This window comes from Thermobia domestica, chromosome 8 (assembly GCF_964235325.1).
Source record: "Thermobia domestica chromosome 8, izTheDome1.hap1.1, whole genome shotgun sequence".
NCBI lineage: Eukaryota > Metazoa > Arthropoda > Insecta > Zygentoma > Lepismatidae > Thermobia > Thermobia domestica.
The window spans coordinates 257,641,837-257,658,116 of NC_137461.1; the positions used below are offsets into that span (position 1 = coordinate 257,641,837).

General features: G+C 32.9%; 1 protein-coding gene across 1 annotated transcript in view; it reads left to right on the plus strand.

Annotated features, from left to right (window-relative positions):
* Positions 1-1,883: 1,883 nt before the first annotated feature.
* The window catches only part of LOC145693565 (protein Wnt-11b-2-like), a 246,002-nt gene continuing 231,605 nt past the window's right edge, over positions 1,884-16,280 (plus strand). The window contains exon 1 of the mRNA XM_081769658.1: positions 1,884-3,401. Coding sequence (XP_081625784.1) covers positions 3,325-3,401 — 77 coding nt within the window. The 5' untranslated portion in view covers positions 1,884-3,324. The remainder of the gene's footprint in view (positions 3,402-16,280) is intronic.

A 16,280-nucleotide genomic window follows, 5' to 3' on the forward strand; every position in this document is an offset into this window, starting at 1 on the left:
TTGAAACAAAAGTGTATTGACACAAGGGAATTTATTTCGGGAGGGATTCAAATTCAATATGAAGATAAATTATATGAACATTTCTAAAAAAAAATCACTCCTAAAATAGACTAAATTCACAGAAAAGTTGGGATTTCGGGAATCCACCCTCTCCCAGGTTCCACTCCCTCCGCGTCGTACGTCCCTGGTGTTGATCACCAATAATCAGGGCTGGCTCTATCATATGTGTACAACACGGATCTAAGGGGGCTAACGGGCTATAGCCCCCCCTCTTGACGCTCAGGTTTACACTGGATAAAATGGGCCTCAATTCAGCTTTACACTGGATAAAACGGCAAATTATAGTTTAGCCCCTCCCTTGACCATATCTTGGATCCGCCACTGTAACACGTGCATTTGCACGGGCGACCTGTTTCAAGGGGCGGCAAAATCTGCCAAAGCTATATTCTTTAAAATAAATATTTCTTGTTGGAACCAGACTTCATGATAATTGTAGTTGAATTTACTAAGTTGACCTTTTATTTGAGTACTACATTCATAAGTCATGTTTACGTCGTATCAGTTTAAGGTCACATGGACAATACTAAAGCAAATGGTCAAACAAATTCCAGCATGAATTGCTTAATAGTTAACAAATACAAGAACTCAATTCTCGAACATTAGGGAACACTTGTTCCATTTAGTTAGTTATCACAGTTTTGATATGAAAACTAGTTTTGTGTTTGCCACAAGTAAGTTCTTTATCACTGAAGGTAGAAACGTTTTTGTTTTTTTTTAAAAAAAAAAAGATAATAGCATATGTAAAAGAAAAATCAAAAATAAAGATAAAAGAGCTATTGTAGTAGAATTGCAAACTCGATATATTGAGATTCAAGCTCGATATTAAATTCTATAAAAAGGATTACTATCTTTCCTCTGCAGGTGTGTTTGCTTTATCTTTCACTAACATAATAGATTATTATTTAAAGAAAAATAGACACAATGAGATTGCAACAGTATATTGTATATTTGTAATTTTGGGCGATAAGATTTTCTAAATATGTACTAAGCTGGCTGATTTTACTATCACAAGAAGAGAAAGAAATGTTTTAAATAATATGATTGTCAATATATATAAAGATATTCAAATGTTCTAAAATAATAAGTCTTTGGAACGTCGCTGTCAGGGGCAATCAGAAATATAATATAAATTAATGGATAAACTGCAGCAGAGGAGTTATCGTTTTCTTAAGGCTCAATAATAATCATAAAGAACCAGAATTAGAACAGTGACTTTATCGTCTTAAGATTGTATTTGTAGTGTTTAGGACTTTCTGAGTGCGAGTGCACTTTCCCTCCCCTTCGTTGTTCATGATGGGGTAGCAAGCATACTTAAAATCGTGGCTTTTAATATTTGTTCATTCTGGAGAAAGGGGGTGGCAAATGATAGCATTGAACGGGGCGGCAAATGTCTAGGGCCGGCCCTGTCAAATAATGTATACTGCAAGACACATTCCCCTTAGTTCTGATGGAAGCCGCCACTGTTCGCTCAAACCAAGGCTTTTAATACAGAGATGTAATATGGTGTTATTATTGCGTTTTGTACACTTCGAAAGAACGCAATGACTGTTAAGAAGAAAGAGATACCACAACTCACGAGAACTTTTTCTTTTGTCGGCCGTAAGTTAGAAAGACAATAAAAGAAAACGATTCATTGCCTTGAAAGAAAAGAAATGACCATCACAAAACTTGAAGTAGTAAGGCATAAAAATCATCCCCCATTCTTCATGTATATACCTACCCGAAAACATCCACCGCGAGTGACTCCCTTTTGAATGTTTTTTATGCGGTGCATGTGTGCGTTTGCTTACCCGGCATTTAAGAGCAAAAGAATGTGTGAAAGTTACATGTATTTTAGACGGGACGCTACCTGCTAAGTCGCCCACGGAAGTGGTGGCATGAAGAAGTGTATACATAGTCAATTATGCCTTAACACTGCTTGTTTCTCCAATCCTCTACGGTTATTGCCGCTCAACCAATAGCATTCGCTCTGGTAGTGTTCTAAACCAATAGAGGCCAAGCGAAGAGGTGAGAAAAATAAAGAAGTTTTCAGACAATCTTTGCAAAGAAATTAATGAACCTTTTCCGCTGCCAGTATTCATCTTCTAAAAAACCTGGGAGAAACAGTTTTTCTGTGTTATTGGTACTTACAGGCGTCAAAAAAAGGAAGCGCGTTCTGATATTTTCTTGTTTTCATTTTTTGTCTTTTATTACTTTTTTTCTTAATGCATTTCGTTCCGTGAGGAATATTTCAGTTTTTTAAATATTTTACCGCAAAGTAATTTCTGTAAAAAATATATATATTAAAAGAAGATCAAATAATTATTTTTAAAGGAACTATCAACAAATTTATTGTGCACAAAAGAGTGATATAATAAACCCAACCACAGATCGCTTTTTAATAAGAATATCTAAAGAGTGATAAGCAATTTTAGTGATAAAACTTCAACGGGAAAATCAACACAGAAGCTAGTTTTAAAGGATAAACAAACATTTTTCTTGTTTTAGAGAGGAAACGAAAGTAATAAAATTCACTCTTGTTCAAAAGATTTCCTCTAGGTGGAGGAATTACGGTACTTCTGTTCAATTGTTTAGTTCCGAAGATAAAATAGAACCAAGAACGTGCGGACCGCATATTATTACACCTTTGGGAATTTGTACGATCGCATAAGAAACTAACCTGAACTACGAAACACTTATTTTGACGTGTATCGACGTGCAAATCAAATCGTACATTTTCTGTGTGTGTGTTTTATTCAAGTTTCGTGTTTCTTTTTTCACCATTCATAGCTAGTGCAAGTGTTCATATAGTGTCTCTAGTGCTGTTTCGGTAGTGCTAGTGATGACCCATATGTGAAGTGTGAAAATATATAAATATATTCTGTGCAATTTGCCTCAATAAACACCTTTTTTTCTGTCCGAAAGTCACGTGAAGTTTGAGACAGAAGAATTAAATAATTACAATAAGAAAAAGAAGGTTAATTTGTGTAACAAAAAACAACTTACGATCTGTCTTTATTGGTGCCGTCGTTTTGTGAAATTCCCATGTTTTTAATATTACGTATACAAATTTACAAAAACAAAACATAATACACAGAAAATATATACATATATATTTTTTTTTAAAAAAGTACAATGTAACAAAATTGTTAATACATGGCAACGAGATGTATACTAAAATTTATTCTAAAACCAAGCGAGATGAAGGAGTGTTTACATGATAACCGAATAGTGAAATTCCGCCGGTGAGACTGCCTCTATGGTGTCGGCGGAGATTGCAACAACATGAGACGGATTGTCTGGCTATATATCGGAGTTGCGCTTCTACTTGTTGTAGATCTGAGTGGCGGTATACGATGGCTGTAAGTAAATTTATTTATTAATTTTTAATTATTGATTAATTGTTTAATTTTTTATTAGCTTACAAACTATAGTTCTTGCCTTAACCTTGAACTTGCGAAAGTTCTGAAGTGTCTAAATTCTTAAAATTTTATGTATTTTGAAATGAGAAAAAAATCAGTGAGATTTCTTCTTAATTTCTTAAAGATGCTAAAAAAAACAGGAACTCAAAAAACAAAATTTCCTGAAGTTCACTTTACTTGCATAGACAAAATCAAACTAAAACAATAACTCTGTATATATATGATAAAGTACATATTTTTGTAGTGGTTGTCGTTTATTTACAATAATGAAATTCTAAATTACAAATTATCGTAGAAAGTTTAGTTTGTCTAATTTTCAGGAGCTCAGATTTTTTTAGATATCTTGTTGTTCCTTTAGCATTAATTACGACGAAATATCCTCTTTATTCGAAGAGAAGTTCAAAAACATGTTCGACCTACCTTGTAGCTATATGATTAACAAATGCGCCCTGGGCGCAGAAGACTAAGGTTCGAAAAAAGTTCATATCATGAGGATTTCACGTTAAGCCGAAGATCCACGTTTCATCATCTCTATGCATAAATAAATAAAAACAAAAATTTTAGAAATGATCAAAAAAATGGATCAAAAGATTGCGATCTTGGCCAAGAATTTTAGGAATGATCAAAAAATGCATCGAAAGATTGCAATCTTGGCCAACAATTAGTTTTTGGATCAGGGGCTACAAAATTTATGAACGAGTTTTCGTATTTTATACGGAATAAGCACATCATACTGAGTTAAGTGATAGTTTGGGTTTGGCTACATTACATATAGTTCTCCAAATATAAGATGTACAATAAAATTTTTGATTGAAATATATTGGATCTATTGATCCAAAAACAGAAACGCAAAATACAATTTCTTGAAATTCACTTTACTCGAAATAGTAAAGTTCTGTATAGACAAAACCCGACTTAAGCCATAACTCTGTATATATGATAAAGTATTTTTTGTAGTGTTAGTAGTGTGTTCAGAATAATGAAATTCTAAATGACAGGTTATCATAGAAATTTAAGACTGTCTGATTTTCAAGAGTTCAGACTTTTTGAGATATGTTTTGTTGTTCCTTTAGCATTCGTTGCGATCAAATATCCTTGTTTTTCATACAAAAGTTGAAACATGTTCGGGCTACCTCATAGATATATGGTTAACAAGCAGGCTTTTTGAGCAGAAGATCCAGGTTTAATTTTCGAAAAAAAAAATATATATGTGATAAGGATTTCACGTTAAGCTGGAGATCCACGTTTCACAGTCTCGATACAATAAAAATAAATAAATAAATAAAAACAAGAATTTTAGGAATGATCAAAAGATTTCGACCTTGGCCAATAATTGGTCTGTAGATCAGGAGCCACAAAAGTTTTGAACCGCCCTGAATCGAGTTTTTTTTTTTTTTTTTTTTTAACGGAATAAGCACATCATACTAAGCCAAATAATAGTTTGAGTTTGGCTACACTATATCTAGTTCTCCAGATATAAGGCCTAAAAGAAATTTTTTGTCTGAAATATATTTGATTTTTTGATCCAATAAAAGTATGGGACGTTAATCCGAACCAAACAGCCTTAACATGCTGTAAAGAAATTTTTGAAGTGAAATTCAAAATACTTATAATACACTAACTAGTAAGTAAATGCAAAATAAATAAACATATTCAACTGGAAACATAGAGCAATAAATTAAGTACAGACGTTACTTATCACTGAACCATTTATCAGTTAGTCAAATATTCTATTTGTAGCGGAATTACTAATTTCTGTGGGATAACCAGTCTCAAATTATGTTGATTTTTAAAGTTTTGTTCTTCTTATTACTGGCACTGTGGATTCTTTTTATTAAATTGCAAAAATAATAATCAATAAGTCAGCAATGTTGGAACACTTTATTTTTGTTGTTGTTGTTATCTTGCGAGTAGTGAAGAAAAAGAAAGCAATGAAATATATGAAAGCATAATCTCAACATTGTTTTGGTGAATGTACAGAAGTCTTTAACACAAATTAAAACAAAAGTTAGAAGAAATATTAATATCCAGGGGTTAAAGTGGATCTGAAAAGGTAAGGGGACGGTAGGTAACAGCATGACGTCAAGCCGCCCCCTGCCTATCTTTGGCCATTGTATTTTTTTTAGGAACTGGGGGAACATCTTACATAATTTTGGAGGTGGGGGACGGCATTACCTTGCGTTCCCCCTCTCTCTTTTACCCTTGTTAATATCTTAATATTACCTAGGTATTAATCACTTGTTACAGTCTCTCAGTTTTGTAGTTCTATGAATTTCTTATTCGTATTTATGATCATTGGACCTCTACATACCATATATCGGTTTAAAAGGTCTTAATGATATTCCTTTAGAAAAATACTTCAACATTGTAAACTTGTAGACTAATAACTAAAACAAACAAACAAACTAACTAACTCTATGACATATGGAACCCGGAGGTTCAGTACCGCATTTACAAAACTTCTCCATTGACTTGTCCATAGTCAACTACATCCAGTTTCTACTTTATATTTTTATTTCTGCGAGATTCATCTTAATATCCTCCCCTAGGTCTTCCTAATAGTCTTTTTTCCGATTGAGTTTCCAGTTAAAATTTTGAGAGCGTTACTACTTTCTTCCATGATCTCACCACCTAAGCCTTCTAGACTTGATGACCCTAACAATTTTAGTTAAACGTATAAATTATACAGTTTCTCGTTACCTTTGCCCCGAACATTCGCCTTGGGGATTGTGTTTTCAAATACTTTCAGTCTGCATTCTTTCCTGTAAGTAAGCAATCATGCTTGGCAACCTATAGTACAATAAGCATGATTATCGTTCTATATATTTTAAGCATCAAATTATTCGACAGGATTCGTGAACTCAAAGCAGTTTGGGCTGAATAATAACATGGATTGCCTGTTTTCAATCAGTATTTAATTTCTTTGTGGATGTAGTTTTGGTCTGTTAATGTCGATTATAGACATTTGAAAGTATCAACTTTGTCGAGAATATTATTTGATTTTTTGACGTATCCATAATTTTCAGTATTACGGTCTAGTACGGCGGTTTCCATGTATTTAGTTTTTTTTCTGCATTTACTTCTAAACCCATGTCTCTGCAGGCGTTCAATAAAACCTCTACATTTCATTCTATTTTCCTCGTATCATTCCGTATCAATTTTACATCATCGGCATAAGCCACAACCTGCTGAGTCCCATTTAGCTCTAGACCCTGATTCCTGTATTTGATTTTCTTTACAGCATATTCCAGAACAATCTTGATTACAATGGCGATAATATCTCCTTGTTCCATACCATTCTCGAAGTGAAAGCTCTTCGACCAATATTTTTTTTTTTCAACTCGGACATTACTTTGAATTGATTTAAACACGTTAATTAATTAAATGCTTTTACCAGTATTCGAAACTTGATTAAAAATGTTCTACAGTGTCTCTCCTAACAAAGTCGTAGGTCTTTCTAAAATCAATAAATAATTGATTTTTTAAAAATAATTCATATTTTTCGGACCAAAGTATGTATTTCTTTATTAAAAATTAAAATATTTCGTAACAGTTTCCATAACGTAACGTTCCTCAGACATTAATATGTATGTTCAGAATATTATGATGTCTGTATTACCTACATTAATATGATCATACATATTAACGTCTGAGGAAGATAACGTTACGTAATGGAAACTTACGAAATATTTTTATTTTTAATAAAGAAGTACATATTCTGGTCAGAAATATATTAATTATTTAGATAATAATTCCAGCGTCAACATGGAGGAAAATATTTGATGTACCGGTTTTCTGTATTCCCTTTTCTTTTCGAGTATTTCACGAATAGGAAAAAAAAAAAACAAGACGAATTTCTCTGTTATCTTTCATTAGACTTTCTCAACCTTGAACTTCATATTAGTTAATTTCCTTTTATTAACAAAAAGTTTATTGTGTTTAAGTGTACTTAAGCGTATATGCGTGTTCGGTACTTCACCAATTTAATATCGGAAATAGAATATAATAGATATTCTCCCTCTCTTTCTCATTTTAGAAGCGGAATTTTCAAAGACACTGTATCACGTATTTGCTTATTTTTAATGCACAGTTCATACACTGAATTTCACATCTCCAACTCAAGCGATTCCTGAAATTACATTTTTAAGAGATCAAATTGGAAAATTAGAATTGATGTTTTCGTAACCCCCAACCAGTTAGGAGTAGAATTTCTGGAGAAAAATGCTGAAACACGCGTTTGCTATTTTTTTTTTTTTTTTTAATAAGGAGTTTATATGCTGAGTTTTTATCTCCCTGACTTCTTCGTCTGATATTGTATGCTCAAAAAAAAAAAAACTCTTTAGGATATATATATATATATATATATATATATATATATATATATATATATATATATATATATATATATATATATATATATATATATATATATATATATATATTTCAAATTACCCTTTCTTATACTTTAGTTCTGGAACAAAAGGAATAATCTGTCTAAATTTCGCGTTTTTAGCTATAGTAGTTTGTCCTGAACGTTGATAAGTTACTAGATGAATCACTTTAGGGTTTTCTTATGTAATAGTATCTGAAATGCCCGTTCTTCGCACGGAAAGGATAAGTTTATGGGAAATATTTGAGCTCTCTTTCCCTTTTAGAATGTGTATTTGAATCGAAATGAAGTGATTAAAACTCAACTTGACCCAGTGCTATAAATATATTCAAAACTCCATTTTATTCTTTGTGAAAACTTAAAGCTCTTAGAATACGCATTTTAATTAAAGTAGGATGATAACAAATTAAGTTGAACCCAACGTTAACTATTTCAAAAATAAGTAGTTTAAACAATTCCGCTTTTCCATATTTTTTTTTTCAATTTTATGAATACAAAATGAGAACTTTGTATTGTAGATTTTTATTGTAAACATTGTAGACTAGACCCTTTTGATCTCTTTAAAAAGGAATCTCCATAAACGCTGAGACAAGTATCCAGTATTTTAAATAAGAAGTTTATATACGGATTTCCATCTTCCTAACTTGACATATTCTATTTTTAGCAAAAATTTCGTGCTCTTTTCTCCTTGAGAGAGGTATTTAAATGAAAACGATACGATAAGAACCCGAGGTACTATATTCCAAATTTCATTTCAAACAGTTCAATTGTGTGGTTTTGTAATCTATAGCACATAAACACACAAACATGCATTCAGTTAAGAAAAAGATGAATACTAATCATATCATTATAGCACATTATGAACGACTACATACATCTAATATTAAAGAGAATTTGTATGTACATAACAATGATACCTTATTCATAACGCACTATGGGCCAGGGCAATAATAAAAAATACCATTTTAAATTTTCTTCGCCCCCGCCCTGAGTCAACAGTTCACTGAATGTGCATAAGTCATACATTTTCTGAATATTTGTTCTATCCCCTGTATCCTATTTTTGGATCAAAAGATCCTATTGTACGCCTTATATCTGGAGAACTACAAACAGCGTAGTCAAATCCAAACTATCGCTTCACTCAGTATGATGTGCTTATTCAGTAAAAATTCAAAAACTCGATATAGGGGCCGTTCAAAAATTTTGTGGCCCCTAATCAAAAAACTAATTATTGGCCAAGATCTCCATCTTTTGATCCATTTTTTATTACTCCTAAAATGCTTGGCAAGATCGCAATCTTTTGATCCATTGTTACGGATCATTCCTAAAATTCTTGTTGTTTCATGTATCTAGGTTAATTAGTGCATGAGCGACGAGAATTTGAAAGTAACTCTATGAAAATGCATTCTACTATTGAAAATAAAAATCAGCTCAATACCTCCCTTACATTGTAGAATCAATATGGTAACCGAAAAGTTAAAGAAAATATATTTACAGCTAAAAATCAAGTTTTGTTTTAGGTATATCATGATAACTAGTTACACTTTTTCTATTATGCATGGAAGAAAATTAAGGAATTAATCATTTATTTCTTCATCTTGATTTGATTTGGAACAATCGAGGGTTGCAATTTAGGCATCACTAAGCTATAAAATTGATAAATATAGTCCTATTTGTTTTATTTAAGAAACATGTTTCAATTCTTTTCCCTTACACACTTAATAGACTCAAAAATATTTACTTCAAGCAGTTTTCTTTATCAACTTGTAGAGACAGTTGTTTAAAAGTTGATAATATGTAAGCATATTTTAAGAGTACATTATGGAGATCTTCTGAACTTAGAATTCTTTGAAGTATAGTCGCCGACTACTGTACATGGGCATGGGCTCCCGAAGGGGAGGGCAGGGTGGGGTCCGAGCCCCCCCTCTGGATCAGGAAAATGTATACGTAATATAGCAAACCACTATATTAAATACCAGAAACACCAGACGTTATATAGCAACCATAGAGATGGCCGCCCTCTAGAAAATTTTCTTCGGGCGCCCCTGTACATGGGTGCTCCGGGGCTCAAGCACCTATTGGAAATTTTTCATGTGTGCTGAGACCCATTGGATTTTTCTCTTTTCCTTTGGGCAATATTGCTAAACACATTCGCAATAGAAAAACGGAATTTCACAGTTAGAATTTCGATCAATACAAAGTTTAGGTGATCGTTTTAAATAATAATAATAATAATAATAATAATAATAATAATAATAATAATAATAATAATAATAATAATAATAATAATAATAATAATAATAATAATAATAATAATAATAATAAATACATAAATAGATAAGTAAATTAACGTAAATCCGTACGCCTTTCATTTCATTACAGTATCCCGTGCTCCCCTGATGGTTGTTCATGCCTATCAGACCTCATCCCTACCCCTTTTGGTAGAAAATCAGTGGTGTATTGGATCTGTTAAAAAAAAAAAAAAATACGAGACTGAAGATGTGGTTAACCTTGGAAGTACCGAAGTGTAGGAACCTATTGAAAAATTGAAAGTCGACTGCTATGCTTTGAACGATGAAAAACGTGTATTTTAAAATTTTTTAAAAAAATCAGAAAATCCACTGATTATAAATACGAAGAAAGTTGAATGAATACAGATAGATTCAACTAAATAACTCGTAAAACGCAGAAATTATTCATAGATAGAAACATTAATAGTTCTTTTAATTGAATCGGCATCGTTAAAAGAAGGAAATAATTGTCAAATAGAAAGTCAAGTATTTCCCTAATTAGCTATAATCTCTTTCATCATCTTAAGATTATTTCTGAACTTTGAAGATATTTTCCAATCTTGCAACAAGGTACAAGTTTTTTTCTTTTTCTTTATTAAAAGAAAAAAGAAATGGGATCTTTCAATTTTACGTCCCCCACTTATCCCGTTAGGCTAAAGGAGACGGTGATGATGAGAAATTAATGAAAATTGGTGGCATGAAGAAAGTGAGAGGAAACGGGAGAACTCAGAGAAAACTTTCCACAAAGCGCACTTAACCCGAACTAGAATCGAAAAAAGGACCTCACGACCAGAGGTGAACGCTCTACCACTGAGCCACCACGGCCTCGTCTTTCTTTATTAGGATCATGCTAGTAATATTGTATCGTAAGTACGTCCGTTTGTCCGTTACTCCAGACTATAAATCTTAAAGAAAAGCAGATTTTTTATTTATTTATTTATTTATTTATTTATTTATTCTTGTAATAGACAGTTAGAGGAATTATCTCAGCCTAATTCGGTATATGAAGTCAATCCGTTAAAATCGCGGTTAACGGAGACTTTAATGTTGGCTGTCCATCTGCCATACACGGAAATATGTTCTTATGTTAGAATTTTTTTGGATTAAAAAGAAAAATGCTTTTTGAGATAAAAATATTTTTCTGGTTAAACCTGAAATATTGGTGATGTTAAAACCTCATATACTTGGGGTATGCAAAGGTATATAAAACAAAGAGTATTGTTTAAATTGATGCCAAACGTATGCGCTTCCCAGAAGTAATTAAGGCTTTTGGTTAAACCTTAAAAAAAAAATATATATATATATTGTTAAATTTAAACCTCACATATTTGGGGTATTGCAGGGCGTATAAGGCTTGTTCCTTAGCATCACTTTAAATGTAACTTTTGTGTGATCCCCTTTTTACTGTCTTTACCGAAGTTTATTTTTTAAGGTAGAGAAAGAGGTTGAACGCAAAGCAAAACTGTTATCAATTTAGTTGTTTTACCAACTTTGCATTTATTTAAGAATTATGTATAGTATAATCATATATCAATTGTTAAAGACATCTGACTATAAACAATATATCTATGACATACACATATACATATACGAGGGTAATCCCAAAAGTAAAATCTCCAAAGTACTCCAATGCAGGGAAACTGTTCGTGCAACTGTTGACAGCACTCTTGTGTTTGTTGTTTTCTCACACTCCCAAACAAACCTGCGCACAGGTCAAGTGCGAAATTCGCGCAGTTATTCGGTGTTTGAATTCAGAAGGATTTAAACCGATTGAAATGCATCGCTAATTGACGGAAGTGTATGGCAAGTCGTGAATGGGTGTCAAGAACGTCCGGAAATGGTGTAGAGAATTTGTGGTTGGTCGTACCGAAATTCTCGATGAAGAAAGGAGCAATTGATCGTCCGTTTTCTACGAGACAGACGCAAAGATTGAGCAAACCAGTGATTAACACCACCTGTTTCCTACGTTGAAAGAGCATTTGGTCGGAACGCGTTTATAACGGCAACGACGTGAAAGATAAAGTTCAACGTTTTCTTGAGTACATGGTAGCGAGCTAGTGTGAAATGCGTCGACCGAAATGGCGATTATGTAGCAAAACAGATAAACATACTTGCTTTAAAAATATGTAAACATTATTGAGAATAAACTCTTCTTTTATATATTTCTAAAACAATAGGAAACCTTACTTTGGGAATTACCCTCGTATATTTTGAACATAGCACCTGAATCGAGCTCAAATTGGATTTTATCATTTCACTTGGATAATTAACTATTCACACGTTGAGATAATTGATAATCAAACCGTCCATTGTATTAAATGGAACAAATTTCTCATTGTTAATCTAATCATAAGATCTCCTATAACGTTGGAACTAGGAAATTTAGCACCGTTCTCAGTGAACTCCCAAGTTTTTGATAAGACAGGGTTTTCCGAATACTAGAAGAACTTGATTTGTTTTTTCCTGTTCACGAGATTTTCGAAACTTTACATGCAAATATTCTCATTGACCTCTAGATTGAGAATAAGGAGTTCTAGAAAATGCAACCTTAAGAGGGAAAATGAAGAGTTTAAATTATTTACTGCCGTTCCTCAAATCTCCGAAGGTGTTGAAAGTAGAGTCCTTGCCAAATTTTGTACAAATATTCTCTATCAACCGCAGCCTGAAAATAATACGAGTTTTACGAAATGTAACATTAGAGCGAAATAAGAATTTGGACCTATATCCGTCATTTACCCATCTCTGAAATCGCTTGGTGTAGGGATCTGAAATTTTATATATTCATCTTTGAAACATTTTCGATAATGCTTGTACTTCTCTTGCGAAAGAACGTGCACTTCTGTTTATAAATACTAATAATAACTTTGTTTTTTAAGTGAATATCTTCGTAAAAAAAAAAAAAAAAAAAAAAAAAAAAAGATCTTAAAATTTTACGTCCCGCGGTTAAGCTGGCTAGGCTAAAGGAGAACGTGATGATGAGAAATGAATGAAATAGTGGAATGAAGAAAGTGGGAGGAAACGGGAGAACCCCGATAAAACCCACGTACACGGTGTTTGTTCATCACACTTGGAGCAAGCTTAGATCAAATATCTTCGTAATTTGGTAAATATCACTCTCACGAGTGGGTGTCACCCGTCTTCTCTGTCCTAGTTTTTCTACACTCTATTTAGATACAAATAATGACGTTGATTTTTAAAGAATTTGGATTACCAAGAACTCCTTTATATGCTTACTCTATCTATCTTTGTATCCATTCGGGAGACCTACAATTTCAAGAACTATTTGGTGGATCGCTATTAATTTTGGCCAGGCTGTACGAGAGTCACAAGTTAGGAATGAAGTTTAATAGCAAATAATAATTATAGTTGGTAAAACAACGAAATTGAAAACAGTTTTGCTTTGCGTTCAACCTCTTTCTCTACCTTAAAAAATAAACTCCGGTAAAGACAGTAAAAAGGGGATCACACAAAAGTTACATTTAAAGTGATGCTAAGGAACAAGCCTTATACGCCCTGCAATACCCCAAATATGTGAGGTTTAAATTTAACAATATATATATATATTTTTTTAAGGTTTAACCAAAAGACTTTCTTACTTCTGGGAAGCGCATACGTTTGGCATTAGTTTAAACAATACTCTTGGTTTTATATACCTTTGCATACCCCAAGTATATGAGGTTTTAACATCACCAATATTTCAGGTTTAACCAGAAAAATATTTTTATCTCAAAAAGCATTTTTCTTTTTAATCCAAAAAATTCTAGCATAAGAATATATTTCAGTGTATGGGAGATGGACAGCCAATATTAAAGTCGCCGTTAACCGTGATTTTAACGGATTGACTTCATATAACGAATTAGGCTCAGCTAATTCCTCTAACTGTCTATTGCAAGAATAAATAAATAAATAAATAAATAAAAAATTCAAAAATCCGCCTTTCTTTAAGATTTATAGTGTGGAGTAACGGACAAACGGACGTACTTACGTTACAATATTACTAGCATGATCCTAATAAAGAAAGACGAGGCCGTGGTGGCTCAGTGGTAGAGCGTTCACCTCTGGTCGTGAGGTCCTTTTTCCAATTCTAGCTCGGGTTAAGTGCGCTTTGTGGAGAGTTTTCTCTGAGTTCTCCCGTTTCCTCCCACTTTCTTCATTCCACCAATTTTCATTAATTTCTCATCATCACCGTCTCCTTTAGCCTAACCGGGATAAGTAGGGGACGTAAAATTGAAAGATTTCATTTAATTTTTTTCTTGAAGATAAAGAAAAAACTTGTACCTTGTTTCGTGATCCAGAGGGGGCCCGGGCCCACCCTGCCCTCCCCTTCGGGCGCCCATGCCCATGTACAGTAGTCGGCGACTATACTTCAAAGAATTCTAAGTTCAGAAGACCTCCATAATGTACTCTTAAAATATGCTTACATATTATCAACTTTTAAACAACTGTCTCTACAAATTGATAAAGAAAACTGCTTGAAGTAAATATTTTTGAGTCTATTAAGTGGGTAAGGAAAAAAATTTTGAAAACTGTTTCTTAAATAAAACAAATACGACTATATTTATCAATTTTATAGCTTAGTGATGCCTAAATGGCAGCCCTCGATTGTTCCAAATCAAATCAAAATGAAATAAATTATTAATTCCTTAATTTTCTTCCATGATATACCTAAAACAAAACTTGATTTTTAGCTGTAAATATATTTTCTTTAACTTTTCGGTTACCATATCGATTCTACAATGTAAGGGAGGTACTGAGCCGATTTTTTTTTTAAATAGTAGAATCCATTTTACTTTCAATAAAGGGTATTTATGGCGAATTTTACCTTCCTAACTTCCGACCGAGTATTCATGAGACACTCTTCTTGCCCCCCCCCCAAAAAAACGAACCCCTTTACCTTCCCTCCCTCTTAGCATACGTATTTCTTTAAAAAAAAAAAAAAGTTCTTTCTCATTCTTAGCTTTTGCAACAAAAGGAATTTTCTGTTCAAATCTCGCGTTTCTTGGTTTCTAGATACATTCTTGTGGCCTGAATGTTCATGATCGTGTCACCTTTACTCTTTCATATAAGTTAATAGTACAAATTGCACCCTTTTCATTTTTAGGAGCGATATTCGAAAACACTTAATGAGCTCCTCCGTGGCTAAGCGGCTTGCGTACGTGTCTTTGGAGTGGGAGACCCGGGTTCAATTCCTGGCTGGAGCTCATGTGGTTCGGATTCCACGTTAATCAGTAGGTCCCGTCTCATATAGCCTCGCTGCTGAAAGGGACATTAAACTCAAAAGGAACTCAACTCGAAAACGCGCTTAAATACGTAGTGTCTCATTTTTAATGCAGAGTTTATGTACGGAATTTCAGAACTCTATTTTATATATATATATATATATTTAGACGTAGGCCATCTTCGCTAGGAATCGGAAATTTTAATATTATATAAATTTCCCCCTTTTCTTCTCAGGAGAGTAATTTTTGAAAATGCTGCAACACGTATTCCATTCTTTTAAATAAAGAATTTATATCCCGAATTTTCTCCAACTTAAGAAAATCCCTATAATGAACATTTTCTAAATAAACAATGGGAAGTTTAATTATTATAGAAGTTATTTCCTTAGCCCCTTAGGAAAGGAATTCTCGAAAACGCTGAAACATACATATTCAATTATCTTTTCAGATAAGATTTTAAATACTGAATTTCACACTTCAACTTAGTGAATATATATAAAAGTCTTCTTCCTTTTTCAGGAGAGAAATTTTTGTAAACGCTGGAATTCCTATTCAATTATTTTTAATGGGATACACAGTTTCATTTTCCTAATTTCAGGGATTTTCAGTTCTATTATAACTCTAACTTTACTGCCTATGAAATTCGAAGGTTCAATAACACGTTTACAAATATTCTCCACTGACTTCTATCCTTAGCCAATTGGATCCAGTTTCTGCTTTGTATTCCTATTTCTGCGAGATTCATCTTAATATTGTTCTTCCATCTGCTTCTGGTCTTCCTAATGATCGTTTTCCAATTGGACTTCCAGTTAAAATTTTCAGTGTTCTTTTTTTTTTTTTTTTTTTTTTTAATTCTGGTTATACAACCTGCCCACCTCAACAACTTCCTCGACTTGATGATCCTAACAATGTTTGGTGA